The sequence below is a fragment of the Budorcas taxicolor genome, chromosome 1, assembly GCF_023091745.1.
Source record: "Budorcas taxicolor isolate Tak-1 chromosome 1, Takin1.1, whole genome shotgun sequence".
NCBI lineage: Eukaryota > Metazoa > Chordata > Mammalia > Artiodactyla > Bovidae > Budorcas > Budorcas taxicolor.
Window position 1 is genome coordinate 163933053 of NC_068910.1, and position 16930 is coordinate 163949982.

General features: G+C 35.7%; 1 protein-coding gene across 2 annotated transcripts in view; it reads left to right on the forward strand.

The window, feature by feature from the left end:
* The window catches only part of PDCD10 (programmed cell death 10), a 45704-nt gene extending 29907 nt beyond the window's left edge, over window positions 1–15797 (forward strand). For both annotated transcript variants that reach the window (XM_052642032.1, XM_052642040.1), the window contains exons 4-8: window positions 4618–4735; window positions 6303–6429; window positions 11781–11859; window positions 12182–12264; window positions 15470–15797. In XM_052642032.1, the coding sequence (XP_052497992.1) occupies window positions 4618–4735; window positions 6303–6429; window positions 11781–11859; window positions 12182–12264; window positions 15470–15551 (489 nt within the window). In that variant the 3' untranslated portion in view covers window positions 15552–15797. The remainder of the gene's footprint in view (window positions 1–4617; window positions 4736–6302; window positions 6430–11780; window positions 11860–12181; window positions 12265–15469) is intronic.
* Window positions 15798–16930: the final 1133 nt, after the last annotated feature.

A 16930-nucleotide genomic window follows, 5' to 3' on the forward strand; every position in this document is an offset into this window, starting at 1 on the left:
TTGCCATACATTGACATGAATCAGCCACGGCTGTGCTTGTGCCCCCCATCCTGTACCCGCCTCACACCTCCCTCCCCATCCTGTCTCTCTGGGTTGTCCCAGTACACCAGCTTTAAGTGCCCTATTTCATACATCGAACTTGGACTGGTCATCTGTTTCACATATGGTAATATACATGTTTCAGTGCTATTCTCTCAAATCATCCCACCCTGCCTTCTCCCACAGAGTCCAAAAGTCTGTTTTTTACATCTGTGTCTCTTTTGCTGTCTTGCGGATAGGGTTGTTGTTACCGTCTTTCTAAATTCCTTATGTATGTGGTTTATATTTGTGTTTCTCTTTCTGACTTATTTCACTCTGTATAATAGGCTCCAGTTTCATTCACCTCATTAGAGCTGACGCAAATGCGTTCTTTTTAATGCTGAGTAATATTCCATTCACGACAGTGTGATCACTCACCTAGAGGCAGACATCCTAGAATGTGAAGTCAAGTGGGCCTTAGGAAGCATCACTATGAACAAAGCTAGTGGAGGTAATGGAACTCCACTTGAGCTATTTCAAATCCTAAAAGGTGATGATGTGAAAGTGCTGCACTCAGTATGCCAGCAAATTTGGAAAACCCAGCAGTGGCCACAGGATGGGAAAAGGTCAGTTTTCATTCCAATCCCAAAGAAAGGCAATGCCAAAGAATGCTCAAACTACCACACAAGTGCACTCATCTAATGCTAGCAAGTAATGCTTACAATTCTCCAAGCCGGGCTTCAAAAGTACATGAACTGCAAATTTCCAGATGTTCAAGCTGGTTTTAGAAAAGGCAGAGGAACCAGAGATCAAATTGCCAACATATGTTGGATCATCAGAAAAGAGAATTCCAGAAAAACATCTATTTCTGCTTTATTGACTATGCCAAAGCCTTTGACTGTGTGGATCACAATAAACTGTGGAAAATTCTGAGAGAGATGGGAATACCAGAGCACCTAACCTGCCTCTTGAGAAATCTGTATGCAGGTCAGGAAGCAAGAGTTAGAACTGGACATGGAACAACCGACTGGTTCCAAATAGGAAAAGGAGTACATCAAGGCTGTATATTGTCACCCTGCCTGTTTAACTTATATGCAGAGAACATCATGAGAAATGCTGGGCCGGAAGAAACACAAGCTGGAATCAAGATTGCTGGGAGAAATATCAATAACCTCAGATATGCAGATGACACCACCCTTATGGCAGAAAGTGAAGAGGAACTCAAAAGCCTCTTGATGAAAGTGAAAGAGGAGAGTGAAAAAGTTGGCTTAAAGCTCAACATTCAGAAAACGAAGATCATGGCATCCAATCCCATCACTTCATGGGAAATAGATGGGGAAACAGTGTCAGACTTTACTTTTTGGGGCTCCAAAATCACAGCAGGTGGTGATTGCAGCCATGAAATTAAAAGACGCTTACTCCTTGGAAGAAAAGTTATGACCACCCTAGATAGCATATTCAAAAGCAGAGACATAACTTTGCCAACTAAGGTCTGCCTAGTCAAGGCTGTGGTTTTTCCTGTGGTCATGTATGGATGTGAGAGTTGGACTGTGAAGAAGGCTGAGCACCGAAGAGTTAATGCGTTTGAACTGTGGTGCTGGAGAAGACTCTTGAAGGTCCCTTGGACTGCAAGGAGATCAACCCTGGAATTTCTTTGGAAGGAATGATGCTAAAGCTGAAGCTCCAGTACTTTGGACACCTCATGCGAAGAGCTGACTCATTGGAAAAGACTCTGATGCTGGGAGGGATTGAGGGCAGGAGGAGAAGGGGACAACTGAGGATGAGATGGCTGGATGGCATCACTGACTCGATGGACGTGAGTCTGAGTGAACTCCGGGAGATGGTGATGGACAGGGAGGCCTTGCGTCCTGCGATTCATGGGGTCGCAAAGAGTTGGACACGACTGAGCGACTGAACTGAACTGATCTTAATTACTGTATTCTGTTTGGTAAAATTTCAAATGATTTTAAAGGAGGGCATGCATTAAAATATTAAGATTTTTAAACTTACTTGAAAAAAGCCATGCCCAGCCATATATCTGCATTTATATCATTAGATTTTCATGTTTCCAGTTCTTGGTTCATAGCACCAGTGATATTTATCAAACTTTAATACCTATTTTTGTTATTTGGAGAAAAGTAATTTTTCCCAAGAAACTAGTGATTATTATCTCTTACGATATCGATCCTGCTTTCCCCTCTGGGAGGCTTCTGATAATGTTAAGGATCATTGATCCCAAGAGAGGGTATTTCTGCCCTTGGCTTTTAATAAAAGTTGGATAGCACAAAGTTTAAGATTATATTCTGAAGGAAAACTTGAAGTTACAGATACAGTGTCTGATTTAAGGGTTTTTCAGTTAGAGTCACTGGTTATGTTTGAGGCCTCTAAGATAAAAAGCATAACTAGGACGTCAGCCAGAAGATGCTAAACTACTGTTTCCAGAGTATGTGCCAAGGTACCTTGGACTCCGCAGGAAACTCAGAGTGGTGTCATGAGGTATTTTAAACATTTGAAGGAATAGAGTGATTTCAACATTAGCTTGACACTGTGAACTGCTAGCTTGAGACAGTTTGCAGTTTCAACATCTTCAGCTGGGCTGCATTCGTTTCAGTGATGTCATATCTTTGTGAAACTGGACTTTGGGCACTGCTGTTGATAGAAAGCAAGTTCACAAGAAAATCAATGTACAATAGGAAATGAGGGTAGAAAATTCTAATCTAATTCCAACATTTGAGAAATTGTGCAGTGCCCAACAGGTTCTCACATCTCATTAATAATAAATCATGGTTATTTAAGAATAAATAAAATATTTTTCTTTCAATTCATGTGATTTTTAAAGGCTACTAAGTTGTTAGGACGTAAGTATGTACTAAAGTTGTTTGAATTTTACTTACTGCACAGCAGTGTTAGGTATTTCGGTATTTCTTCTGGCACTAAGAACACTGAACTAAGAAAAAGTAGGGACATCTGTGAGGACTGTAATGCTGCAGCTGTGGCATTTGAGGGCTCCAGACGAACTGGGTACTGAAAGCATTGTTCTCAGACTTGCAGAAGCGTTTTTTCCATACTTTATTATAACTTAACCAAAGAAGTTGTATTTTTCTGTTGACATTCTCTGTAAGCAGATAGAACATCCCCTGCTTTCTAAGATAATTCATTGTGTAGGTAGATTTAATGTTACCCAGAGAAAACAAACCACTCTTAACAAATACTGGCTTGTTTCACTCTTACCAAATAACTATATTATTTTATGGCAGTTTACCAAATTAATAATGTTGACACCTTCTTAGGCCTTTTTTGTACAGCTTATCTTTCAATTTATTAAAATAGATTCTTAAATACATTCATGAGAGGGAAAATCAAACAGGTTTTAAAGAAGAATTCAGTAGGACATACTTTATTAACTGTCAAAATAACTTTTCCTGTAAGCATTTGACAACAGTTAAAATGATCCCAGGATGAAACTAAATGTGTATGTTTTCTTTTCTGCTTTCATTCCATAACCTTTCAGTTTTTGGTACTTGAAATCTAATTAGAAGCAAGATGTTATAATGTAAAGAGCTGAAGAGAGCTAAAACTGCAGTGATGCCAGAATTGAGGAGGCAGAGGGTAAACATAACTTGGCCCATCAGGAAGCAAATAGATTGCCATTTGCTAGATCATATTTACTATGTAGTACCAGGGTGAAAAAGAGAGGAAATTATCAGCATAATGATTAAAATTGGCAGGCGTCCTAAAAGAAACACCGTGTGAGTACAACAGTTTTTAAAAATAATAAAATGGGGCAGAATTACAAGGGAAAATCCAAATCTTGAAAACTAACTTTGGTAAACTCAAGACTTTTTATGTTCAATCTTGAAATAGCTGGAAGATTTTAGTGCCCTAGGGAATGTAAGTAACAGAATCAATGCAAGCTCATTAGTGAAACAAGCTCAAGGGATAGTAAAAGGATTAATGGTTTTCTGAAAGCTAGTGAAGGAGATAATATTCTTGCTGCAAAAATAAAGTAGGAAATGAATATCATTGTGTGAGAATATAGTTAAGGGATCATATAGCTTCAATAAAACCTCCAAAATGAATCCTGGTTTTTTTGTTGTTGTTGTTTTTCCTGACAGTTTGTTAATTTAAATGCAGAGAATCTGAAGGAAAGAAATTGGTGAGATGAGTTACTGTTTGATTTTCAAGTTGAAATATTGCTTAATGAAAAAGAGCTAAAAATCTTCAGTGTTTTTAAACTATTGAAAAAAGTAATTGAAAAACTGTATCTATATGTATATATATACATGTACATATATTTACTCTTTATTTCTATGTTTGTTATTAGTTTGATTGCAAGAGAGTATAAATGAGAAGTAGGAAATGTTAAATACATTATGTTCAGATGGAAGTTTGGATCGTGACTGTAGTAATCTGTGGATGCACAAACCCTCCCCACACATAAGTGAATGGCATCACGACGCTTGCTTTGCAAAGATTTCTGCCCTTATTTGTAAGTTGATCAGTTTAAGGAGGTCCTAAGAGATTCTGAATGGTTAGGTTTTGGCTTTAAAATGTTGATTCAGTTTCTGTATTTCAAAACTATCTTTCTCTTTCTTATAGGCTGAAAAAGAAAATCCAGGACTCACGCAAGACATAATTATGAAAATTTTAGAGAAAAAAAGTGTAGAAGTCAACTTCACAGAATCCCTTCTTCGAATGGCAGCTGATGATGTAGAAGGTAATCAGAAAGTCTTGTTTAGTTTTCTTACAGATACTGAAAAGCTCCTCCAAATCTTTCTTATTTGATAAAAGTGACTCCTCCCCTCCCTTCCTCTCCCCTTCCCCTTTTCCTCCCTTGCCTCTTACTGTTAGTGTTATTGTTATTATTTTGAAATGAAAATGGGGGGGTGCAGGGAGGAACCCATATAAAATAGACATGTAGTTCTTTTTATGTTTTGTCAGATTGAGTTACTAGAAGTAAAGCATTTGTTTATTTTTCCCCTTATTAATTAATACGTTTGATGAGTTCTAGTTTAATGAAGAGACAAGCTCCTTGGAATGGTGGTTTTATTTTGTGTTGACTTTATGCAGATACCAGTTTGAAAGTAATGAGTTTCTTCTTTTTAAACTTTGGTATAGCATGTTTGTGGGTTTTTTGTTTTTTTTTTTTTCAAATATAGATTTGTGAGAACAATATTACTAATCATCCTTTTGGCCTCTTTTCACATTTTTGCTTTTTTAAATAATTAGAAATGTATGTGTGCTTGGTCGCTAAGTCATGCCCAACTCTGCAACCCCATGGACTGTAGCCCACCAGGTTCCTCTGTCCATGGGATTCTCCAGGCAAGAATACTGGAGTGGGTTGCCATCTCCTTCTCCAGGGGATCTTCCCGACCCAGGGTTCGAACCCACTGTCTGCCGCATTTCCTGCATTATCAGATGGATTCTCTACCACTGAGCCACCTAGGAAGCCCTGGGTTTCACTGAAATTTAGTAGTCATTTTCCCTCTAATTTAGAAACACATAGAGGTATAATTTCTCATGTTTATTAAGCGAGAACAAAAATAGATGTTTTAACTGATTGTGTAAATTATGAGAAAGTCCTCATTATTATTCTGGATTGAGCACCTGCATCCTGTCAGGCCAGGTTGTATTGATGAGTTGGTAGAGCTGTAATGTTTCGGAGTCTACAGTGAATCTGGTTGTGAAGTTTTGCTTTTGCTGCATCTGACTAAACTTCCTTACCAAAGTTGCTGTTTTGTGATGCCAAGCTGTATGTTGGACTTTGTATGGTGGTATTTTTGTTTTAAGTGAGATTTCAAGAATGTGCTGAAGACTTTAGTAGGTTTGGAGTTTTGATGTAAGGAGCCATTGTATGTTGAATGTAGAGATTTCTTTAATTAGACTCATATTCACAATTGTCAGATACATATTGCCATTGTATTTGTTACAAATGTCATTACTTACTAACTGTTTCCTTGTGAAATGTAACTTGAGAGGCCTGAAAAATTTGATTGGGCCTTCCTTTTAAATTTTATCTATTTCTAAGATTTCATGGAATTTCCATTTATCCCATATTGAAGATGTTCATTTTTTTATCTTCTGATATTTTACTTGGAGGGAGCCCTAATACAATTATTGAACTAAGTTAAACTGTAATGAATTCTGCTTTGCAACCTTATTCTTCCTAGTTTTCTAGCCTGTTATCTCCCACTCACCTCCTTGACCAACACATTGGAAATTCTTAGACTTGAATTTGGCAGCAAGTTGCATGATGTTTTTTTACTATGTATTTATTTCATCAGAGTATATGATTGAACGACCGGAGCCAGAATTCCAGGACCTAAATGAAAAGGCACGAGCACTTAAACAAATTCTCAGTAAGATCCCAGATGAGATCAACGACAGAGTGAGGTTTCTGCAGACAATCAAGTAAGCAGCTTTTTGTTTGGTTCTTCTTCTTTTTTAAGAACTTCAAAAGGACCACTCATTTTAGATGTTTTACTGTGGTATGACATTAATATTAAGTTGAAATATTAATTTGAAATAAAAAATTTGAAAATTACTATATTTTTTATTAATTTCTAAATAGCCTCTGGCTTCTGAGTACAGTAAAATATTTTAGACTGTTTCATTTAAAAGCAGAGAATGGAATGTACATAAACTAGACTGCAGTTTGAACTTCATAAGAAGTGGAAGAATGTAAATATCACATTAAAGTGAAGAGGGTAGTTGAAGAGATTGATAACAAAGGATACCAATACTGTGTTTTATTTCAGAAATAGTTCACGTTATTAGCATAATGATGTACTCTTAGTTGTAAACAGCACTTTTTAATACTGACCAAGTTGTGAACCTCCCAGAATCCTTGCATTTGGGATGTAGAATGAAAGAGTTTGAGCTGACACAGTTCGGTTCAGCCAGGAACCAGGCTGATGGACAGCAGCAAGAAGGGTTCTTCTCAAACAGGGACTCAGCACCTCCACCCAGGGGTGTTCTCAGGGGTGAGAGGGCGGAGGAGTCAGAAGGGAACTCCAAACGTAATTTCTAGATGAGTATTTTTAAACTAAAGAGTCTGATAATTTTCTTCTACCTCAGTGGGTAGAACACAAAACTGGGAATAACTGGTGGGACTATCAGTGCAACCTTTTGGTGAAACAAATAGAAATTGCTAGAAAGGAGTGGGAGGAGGGTTCAAGGAGGGGACAAATGTCTACATGTGGCTGATTCATGTTGTTGTATGGCAGAAACCAACACAGCACTGTAAAGCAATTATCTTCCAATTAAAATAAGTTTAAAAAAAGCAGGTAAGCACTATTGGAACCAGACTTTAAAAAAAAAAATTGCTAGAAAGGAAGGATTTAGCACAAATCTTTTTCTGGAAGAAGCTGCATCATAGCATTATATCTTTCAAGAGCTGAAGGAGGCTCCCCCAGAATAAATATTACCATACATCTCACAGGAAGAGTGTTCTTTGTAATTCATCTAGCAAAATTATATTTTAGCTGATCGGCTACATTTTATTGGGATAGAGGGAGGAGTGTGACCCATTTTAGAAAATAATGGTAATAAGTACCAACTAAGCTATCAAGGAATGACTGTGTTCTCTTTGGTCCTCTGATTGAGTATCAGAAAGTACAAAAGACTCCACTGACTAGTCAAAGTCCTTGTCACAGAGACTAAAACCTTAAGGTTAGTATTTTTGCTTTTATTGGAAAGCCTTAGCTTTCTTTAGTAGTTTTTATTACAGATTTTTATTTTCATTTTTGTATAAAGTGAACATTTGCCCCATAAAAGGGTAATTGTCAGTAATCTCAAACACAGCTGTTTAAACACGTATTTCTAGAATTTTAAAATGATACAATTTATTTTGATAATCATATGCTACACTTCTATAACCTGGTTGGAACCTAAGCAGACTGACTCCAAGGACTTCTCTGGTGCTTTCCATTCATAGAGAGATTCATAATGTCGATCTAATCAGGTGATTGAAAAAAAGAATATTTGTTTCTGCTGTTTGGAAGAGGCCTGGTAAAGGACATCCTATATATTGGATGTCAGTAGGTAAGAGGCAAAATAGCATTGTGGTTGAAGCTGGGAGTGAGATGGTATACCCAGAACCCTCAGCCTGCTGTTTTGATACCCTCTTTCCGCTTCAAGGACTCCCAGACTCATCTCTGCTAAACCCATTGTTACTCTAAAGAGAGTGAGTTTGAAAACTGCTATATTACCAGCCACATTTTAACCATAAGGAAGTTGAGGTCAAGAGTCTCTGAGTCTTGTCCTTAGTCATTGACAGAGTCTGAATTAGGGTCTTGTCGCTCATTTATGGGGCAATAATAGTATTTCAGTTCTGTTTTCTGGAGTGTGCTTCGCACAACTGAATTAAGATTACTGGCAATTAAAATTTATTTTGTATCCATTTTAGGAGGGATAACTTGCCATGGAAATTTTGTTGATAACATGTATTTTTTTTAAGACTGAAATTTAACCATGTGTGTCATTAGCATGGATAGCTATGGCTATTTGTATCACTGACACATATAGATAAATTTTGATATATATTGTTACTGCTGTTAATTGTTTGACAAATTGGTAGATAAAATTGACCCAAAATAAAAACGGTTTATCCTTCAAGTACAGCATATTGTGCAGTTATTATTTTACTTTCTCATACTTAAGGTGAATATCCTCTCCTCTCATTATTTTAACAATACTTTTCAGTATACCTGTATCAAATACTTACTGTCTTAGCACTGTACAAAATGCTGTGTGAGAAAGAACTCCTGCCAGATGACAAACATCTAGATATTTTTGTATGTACCAGCAGACCTAGGTTTGACTTGCCAACAGTTTGCTTTGTGACCTTGGTAAGTTGCTTAGCTTCTGTGACTCTAGTTTCTGCCTGTGAAGATGAGGGTAACAGTTGTGAATTGAAAATGGTATACATAGTGCCTAGCACAGAATCTAGCATCACAGCACATAAAGCATTGTGAAATAAGATTAGTGTTTTCCCTCTATGAAGTTGAATAGGAAAAATGATTTGATTAATGTTTTTGTTTGACTACATTTGAGCTTATGCAAATACTTTATAAAATTAGTTCTTAGGATACTTTTCAATTAATGAATAACTAGTGGAAACTGGATTTAATAGTCCAGAAATCTCTGCATTTATCTCTTTATCCTTATCTATATTTGAATATTCATAGGTGAGGGTTTGTAAAGGTTGGTTTGGATGATGGCCTCAAAATAGCTTTTCCAGGGTTTCCAATCTGGACCAAACTGAACATACAGAATAGGAATTTCCTTCCTGCAGTATGTTTGTATAAACATAATTACACAGATTTGGGTGACAGAAGTTCTACTGTCCTATGCGAGTTTTTTGTAAGATGTATTACATTTCTTCTGATGCCTCTTGCCCTTTTCAGCATATGTGTTCCCCAAAGGTGTCCCCCTAAATACATGCAAGTTGCTAAAATTCCTTCCTACTCTCTCCATCCTATATGTCTCTTATCGCAGAATTCATAAACTCCAAACTCTGCATGTGCTTAGTTGCTCCGTTGTGTCCAACTCTTTGTGACCCCATAGACTGTAGCGTGACAGGCTCCTCTGTCCATGGGGATTCTCCAGACAAGAATACTGGAGTGTGTTGCCATGCACTTCTCCAGGGGATCTTCCCAACCCAGGGATGCACTACAATTGTTTTACCCCTCAGGTTTTCCTCAGTTTTTTAATTTGTTTAATTGTCTGAAGTATTGTGTGTGTGTGTGTGTGTGTGCGCACACGCGCATGTGCGTTGGTATTTTCTCTTCAGGACAGAAACCCTCAGGTTGTTAACGACCTTCTCTGGCGCAAACCTTAGTGCTGTAAATGAAGATGCTGTTCTGTGTACATACAGGTCATCCAATATTTGACATAAATTGCTGCAGATTATCTTAGAGAAGGCCAGGCCTAGGGACAGACTATCTTGGTCTTTATAAAGCTCTGTGGCAAACAGTGGATCAAAGCTCAACTTTAGGTTCTGAGTTCCCAAACAGTAGTTTCCAAACCTGGTTCATCAGCAGAATCATGTGGGGAGTTTATTTTCTCTTTTGAAGTACAGATTCCCAATAGTCCATAAAGTACACTACAAAATATGGTTGTCTATAAACAGCTGTTTGATTACTGTAATTTGCTTTATTGTATTCCTTTTGAATAAGCTTACTTCAGACCCACAGGGGTTTGAAGAATCTTCCATATCCAGAGATTGGACATTTTTAAATTTGTTGAAATTGTCATTTTTCTCACATAATAGGATGGTTGAATGACACCGTCATTAAGCAGTAGGGGGCTTAATATCTGTCACAGCAATACAGGGATACAGCTTTCTTGAAAACATAAAGGAACAGTTAATGTAACTAAAAATTGTTATTACTAGAGGTCAAAAAAAAAAAGTGGACAGGTATAATTTCTATGTAAACTTATTGTCCTTTTTGAATATCTAATGTTTTAATGTTTCAGCCTGTTACCGATGTGTGACTTACAAGAGGAAATAAGGAAATATTTATTGAAATATTGAATTAGAAGGTCATTACTACTGCAGAATAAGCTAAAATGCTTTTTTACACCAAAAGCTTTTATATTTGTAATTTTTAGAATTTCCGTATGCTTATTTACTAAAAATAAACTGTGAAACACACAGAAAAATCTGGACATGGAGCTTTTTGGTTTTCTTTAAATAGTTTAGCTGAAATGTTTTAAGTATGAAATAACTAAAGTCTGACATTTGTGATTAAAAGGTAGGTAATAAAAGGTTTGTGTTTTGGGTAGAATAGATTGATGTTTTACTAATTCATATCTTTACACTTGCATTGCATTTGAACAGCAAAATTTGTAGCAGTTAACAGCTAAGAGAATGGATATGAAAAAGAGAAGATTTGCCTTAGAGACTGAGAGGCTGTTTGAGAATGCAGAATTACAATAAGTTCAGTTTGCTAGAATATTGCTATGAAGTTAGAACACAGAAATTGAAAAGGGCATAGATAGAAAAGATGAGAATTTTTAAAAATGATACAGGGACAGGAAGAAAAGTCAACTCAAATGAGAATGATTGATTTCTTCTCTCTTTAGAAAGGGGAGAAAAATGCTGATGCATATGTAGTGAAAGGATGATTGTTGGAAAGGTTAAGGTAGAAGAATATTCTGATTTTGTCTCTCCCAGAAATACAAATATATTTCCTAAGGAAAATAGTGACAGCAAAGATTTGAAAGAGGAGAATATGTGGTTGTTAGAGAGGAGGCTAGATAAATGTGTCTTAAGGGAGAATAGCTACATCTGAGGAGGAAATATTTTAAACATCGAAACTATCAGGTGTATAATTTGAAGTGTTTTAAATACAGGAGTGAATTACATGTAATAGCAAAATTTCATATAATTGTTCATGAGAGCAAAAGTGAATAATACAGTTGCTCAAATTTACCTACATGAAAAAGGAAAAGTCAAAACAGGAAAAGATGAGAGTCAGAGGTCTCTTATAAATTTGAGTAGGTAATGCTGAATGAAATGAAAATGTTTGGGGAAAGTTGATGTTAATTGTGTAGTGTTTCCTCAGCAGTGCAAGAGTAGCTGGGATCACAGGAGGATACAGGCTAAATCCCCCACTTAACCAGCCAGTCAAATATTTGGCTTGATACAGTGTTCATATGGTAATTAAGTATAGTGATTCTTAAACATAGCTGTGTATAGAGACTTCTTTCAATGAAAGTGATTTTAAGAAGATTCTTTTTTTTTCCTCACCCAACAGGGATATAGCTAGTGCAATAAAAGAACTTCTTGATACAGTAAACAATGTCTTCAAGAAATATCAATACCAGAACCGCAGGGTAAGTTTAGTAGAAACCTTACAAGCTGCCACCTTAGATGTTGGTTTATATCTAGTTGTTTCATTGAATAATAAGACTGTTGAAAAATGGCTTTGTATCATTAATGTATCATTAATGTATCATTAATGACTGGATGTGTCCTTGAATTTGAATGTGCTGTTAAACGTGTATTTAAGTGAATACTCCTAAAACTGATTATCTATAATATAAGGTATATTCTTAATTCTGTGTAATCTTCTGTCTCTGACTTTGGCCTTTGTGTTATTTCTCTTTTCTTACTTGTTTTTTATTTTTTTATTATTATTATTTTTGATGTCTGTAGGCACTCGAACACCAAAAGAAAGAATTCGTAAAGTACTCTAAAAGTTTCAGTGATACTCTGAAAACCTATTTTAAGGATGGCAAGTAAGTATTATCATTTATCCCCCTTTTAAAATTATAAAATTATGTGGCTTTCTGTAATACTGAAACCATATTTATTTAACTCTTTTACTATATTATTAATACTTAAGCCAACTACTAAGACAGACTGTTACAAATGGAAAGGGAGTGTTTGATAATCCAGCCATGACTGCAGTTTGGAGCTGCAGTTGCAGACTTTTTCTGAAAAGGGCCAGATGGCGGATATTTTAACTTGGTGAGCTTGTGGCAGCTCGAGCACTTCACCTCTGCTGCTGTAGTGCAGAAGCAGCTGTCGACAGTATGGAAACAAGTGAGCATTTTTGTGGCTGTGGCTGTGTTCTAATAAAAACTTACTTTATAGACACTGAATTGAATAATTTTAAACTGTCTCATAATATTATTTTGATTTTTAAAAAATTTTTACTGTTTAAAAATGTAGAAGTATCCCTAGCTTTCAGGCCGTACAGTAGTGAGATTTGGCTTACTGGGCTACTTTACCAACCCCTGAAGCAGTGATTCTCAAACTTTAATAGCCTTAGAGTCATCTGGAGTCTTGTTACAGACAAAATATTTTTGGGTCCTAACCAGAGTTTCTGATTCTGTCGGTCTGGGGTGGGCCCAGGAAGTAACATTTCTAAGAAATTTCTAGATGATATGGATGCTACAGGTCTGTTAAGAACTGTTATACTATAGTTAAAACAGTGGTTCTCAATCCTTTTTGCACATTAAAATCATTTATATTCAGTGTTTTAAAATCCCAGTGCCTTGACCCCACTTTCAGAGCTTCTGATTCCATTGGCTTGAGTGGGGCCAGGGTTCAGGTGTTTTTAAAAGTACTTCATGTGTTTTTAAAGGGCCACAAAAAGTGTCCTAGAAGAGAGGTTTTCTGTAAGACAGAAAGTATACTAAAAAGGTAAATTAGATATTTTAAAATTTACATATACTTGGCTACAGAACATTCTAGAAAACCAAGAAATACTGTGTGATTTATGTATAATACACATGTACATACAATGTATAAGCTGATCCAAAGGCTTTGTCTTCTGCAACCTCATACTTTATAGAGAATTCTTTGTACCTCAAGTAGAATTTTGTGGACAGGACCATTTTCTATCAGTGCTTGAAGCAGAAGAATAAATATGATTATTTCAGCTATCGTTGGCAGGGAGCTTTAACATCCTGTCCCACCACTAACATTTTAAGATCCCAATATCCATGTCAGACTATTACAGTATTATTGTAGTAATATTAAAAAGTAATAAAATATATTAGAATGGTATAATGATTTTAAAAGTCATTTTTAATAGTTCAAACAGATTGAAATATTTCCATTTTATTATAAATTAAAGATATTGAGCTAAATATTATTAATGATTTTGTGTTGTTTAATACTGCTACTCAGGTTGTGTAAAGGAAAATGAACCTTGTTGATTTAGTTTAATAAGCTGGCAGGTATGTTCTGAAAATAAACTTAAACCTGTTTTTCCTTGGTCTCCTCTGCTAAGTCCAAATAACCAAAAAGCACATTAAAAGAATAATTTGCATTAAGGAGATTATTTATGATACTGATTAATTAAGAACAACTTGGGATAAGCACATTAAAAGGTAGAAATTCATTTAGAGCATAACTTTGATTAATGTAAAATTATTTACTCTCATCCCTGTTTGTACAGTAGAATCACTTGGGTTCAGTTTTTAAAAATCTTTGTCCTTGGTCCCAAAGTTATTTTTAACAGCTTAAACAGGCATATGGATTATTCAGGCTCCCTGCTACTACTTTTTCTCCATTCAGCAGCTTCTTTAATTTACCATTATTTGCATATGAATAACATACCACGTTTTCTCCCTGTGTCCTCAAAGTTGAAAATTATTAATAGAGCCTGATCTTTAAGCCATTTTTCAATAGGAGGATAAATTTGCATTGATTGATTTAATTTTTCCTAGGCCCCCTTTGTTGAGGAATGCCTAAGATAAAGATATTGTCAGCCCTTCATATCCACAGATTCCAAATCCCTTTGTTATTGTTTAGTCGCTCAGTGTCCAACTATTTTGCCCCCCATGGACTGTAGCCCTCCAGACTCCTCTGTCCATGGGATTTCCCAAGCCAGAATGCTGGAGTGGGTAGCCTTCTCCCCAGGAGAAGGGGATCTTCCCAACCCAGAGATCAAGCCAGCGTCTCCTGCATTGCAGGTGGGTTCTTTACCACTGAGCCACCTGGGAAACTCCAAATCCCTGGATTCAACCAGTTGAAAATTTTTGGAGAAAAAAATTCCAGAAAGTTTCATGGGATTTATATTGTACTTCAGCTATTTACATTGCATTTACACTATATTAGGAATAAGTAATCTAGAGATAATTTAAAGTATACTGGAGGATGTGCCTAGGTTATGTGCAAATATTACACCATTTTATATGAGGGACTTGAGCATCCACAGATTCTGGTTTCTGAGGGAACTCCTGGAACCAGTCCTGTGATACTGAGGGGTGATTGTACAAGTTTTAGCTATGCTCCTGAGAAACTGATAAGGCCACACGGGGGGACTAGCATCAGCTCTGTGCTCCAGATCACATGAGGATGGGCTGATAGAAAATGTGGTTCAGAATGAAATAATTTTTAAGAACATATCTTTACACATTGTCAACTCTTAAATATTGAAACCACATGATTATTTTGTTTTAAAAGTACATTAATTCTAAAAGTAATTCAATTAATTTTTTTTTGAAGGAAGGTAAGGATAGGGATGAATCAGATTCAAAGTAATGAACCTTTTCCCAAGCATCATCCCATTGATATACAAATTTTGAGACTGAATATGGTATTTTAGCGGGTCTTATTTTGATAACTTATGTGAAACCACAGCTGGAGACTGCGTTCTAATCCTCCTCTTTGGCCAGTTACATGTTCGACCTATAAAATGAATTCTGGTTGTTGAGGCACCACCCATCATTAGCAGCCCACCAACACCTTATTGCCAGCCAGGACCACTAGGGGGCAGTAACTCCTAGATAGTTTCCAATGATGCAGGACACTTAGCTTCCAAGCTGACATAAAAGTTGCTACTCAGTACTAACTTGCCTTTGTTGTTATTGTTCCTAAATAGATTTTATTGCTGCTGCTAGTTGGGCATTTTAAGTATAAATATTTTTAAAGGATTAATTTTTTGGATAAAATTAATACTTACTCTTTTCTCTTTTTTTTTTGAAACAGGGCAATAAATGTGTTCATAAGTGCCAACCGACTAATTCATCAAACCAACTTGATACTTCAGACCTTCAAAACTGTGGCCTGAGAGTTGTATATGTTAAGAGATGTACTTCTCAGTGGCAGTATTGGACTGCCTTTATCTGTAAATTTTAAAGTTTGACTGTATAAATTATCAGTCCCTCCTGAAGGGATCTAATAATCCAGGATGTTGAATGGGATTATTGCCATCTTACACCATATTTTTGTAAAATGTAGCTTAATCATAATCTCACACTGAAGATTTTGCATCACTTTTGCTATTATCATTCTTTTAAGAATTATAAGCCAAAAGAATTTACGCCTTAATGTGTCATTATATAACATTCCTTAAAAGAATTGTAAATATTGGTGTTTGTTTCTGACATTTTAACTTGAAAGCGATATGCTGCAAGATAATGTATTTAACAATATTTGGTGGCAAATATTCAATAAATAGTTTACATCTGTTAAACATTTCTTTACTTGAAAAAATGCATATATATATGTGAATATATATATGATCAGAAGACCAAGACGACTTGGTGTAATGTCTAAAGAACTTCTAAGGGGAGCTTATTAGCAGTTTATCAGATAATAAAGCAACAAGAATTCCTATTTTTTTGTCCTTAATCACTCTGGGCAAAAAGTAGTTGATGGAGATATTTTTGTTAGTTACTATATTTGAGGTACTGAGTATTTTTCCAACCTTTGTTTTAAGAGACTTATGAGAAGCAGATGGCAGTTTGTAGTGTCTTCACATTCTACTGCCATTTTTGAGCTCTGTGACAATGTAAGATTAAGTCTTTCTGGTATGCTGGGCCCTAATAAGCTTTGCGCCTTTTTTCCATAAATAGCCACAACTAATAGTAATTTGAAGCTATACCAATGCTAGTTGGTTTGAAATTGTCATGAGTGTTAATAATATTATATACACTCTTTAAATATGTACAGTTTTGTTTCACCATAGAGAAATTCTAAGGAAATTATGTATCAAGTATTCATGTTAAAGTGATTTCATTTTTCAATTATGATAAAATAAAGGAAAAAATCAGAATTTGTTTATCTTTTATAAAGATTTTAAATGTTAAACTAATTTCTGTTGATGATATAAATTTTTTGCTATAATGCAATTTAGTTATTCTTTAAAATTTTCCCATTTTAGAAAATAGATTTTTAAAGAATTACTGTCATTAGCAATACAAAAGGAAATCATCCACTTAGCTGTAAACAGGAAACGTGGAGGAAAGCAAAAGAACTGATAGACAATTGAATGAAGTATCATAAGTTACAGACATTATACTGGTTTTTTTTCTTCAGTGATACTTAGCTAGTAAAACACGTATAATTGGTGATTTTAATATTGTGTATTTTAGGCATAAGCTGTTTTTCGCTCTTGGAAGCAGATGAATGGTGATTTGCAAAACCGACTTGTGAATACATGAAGGG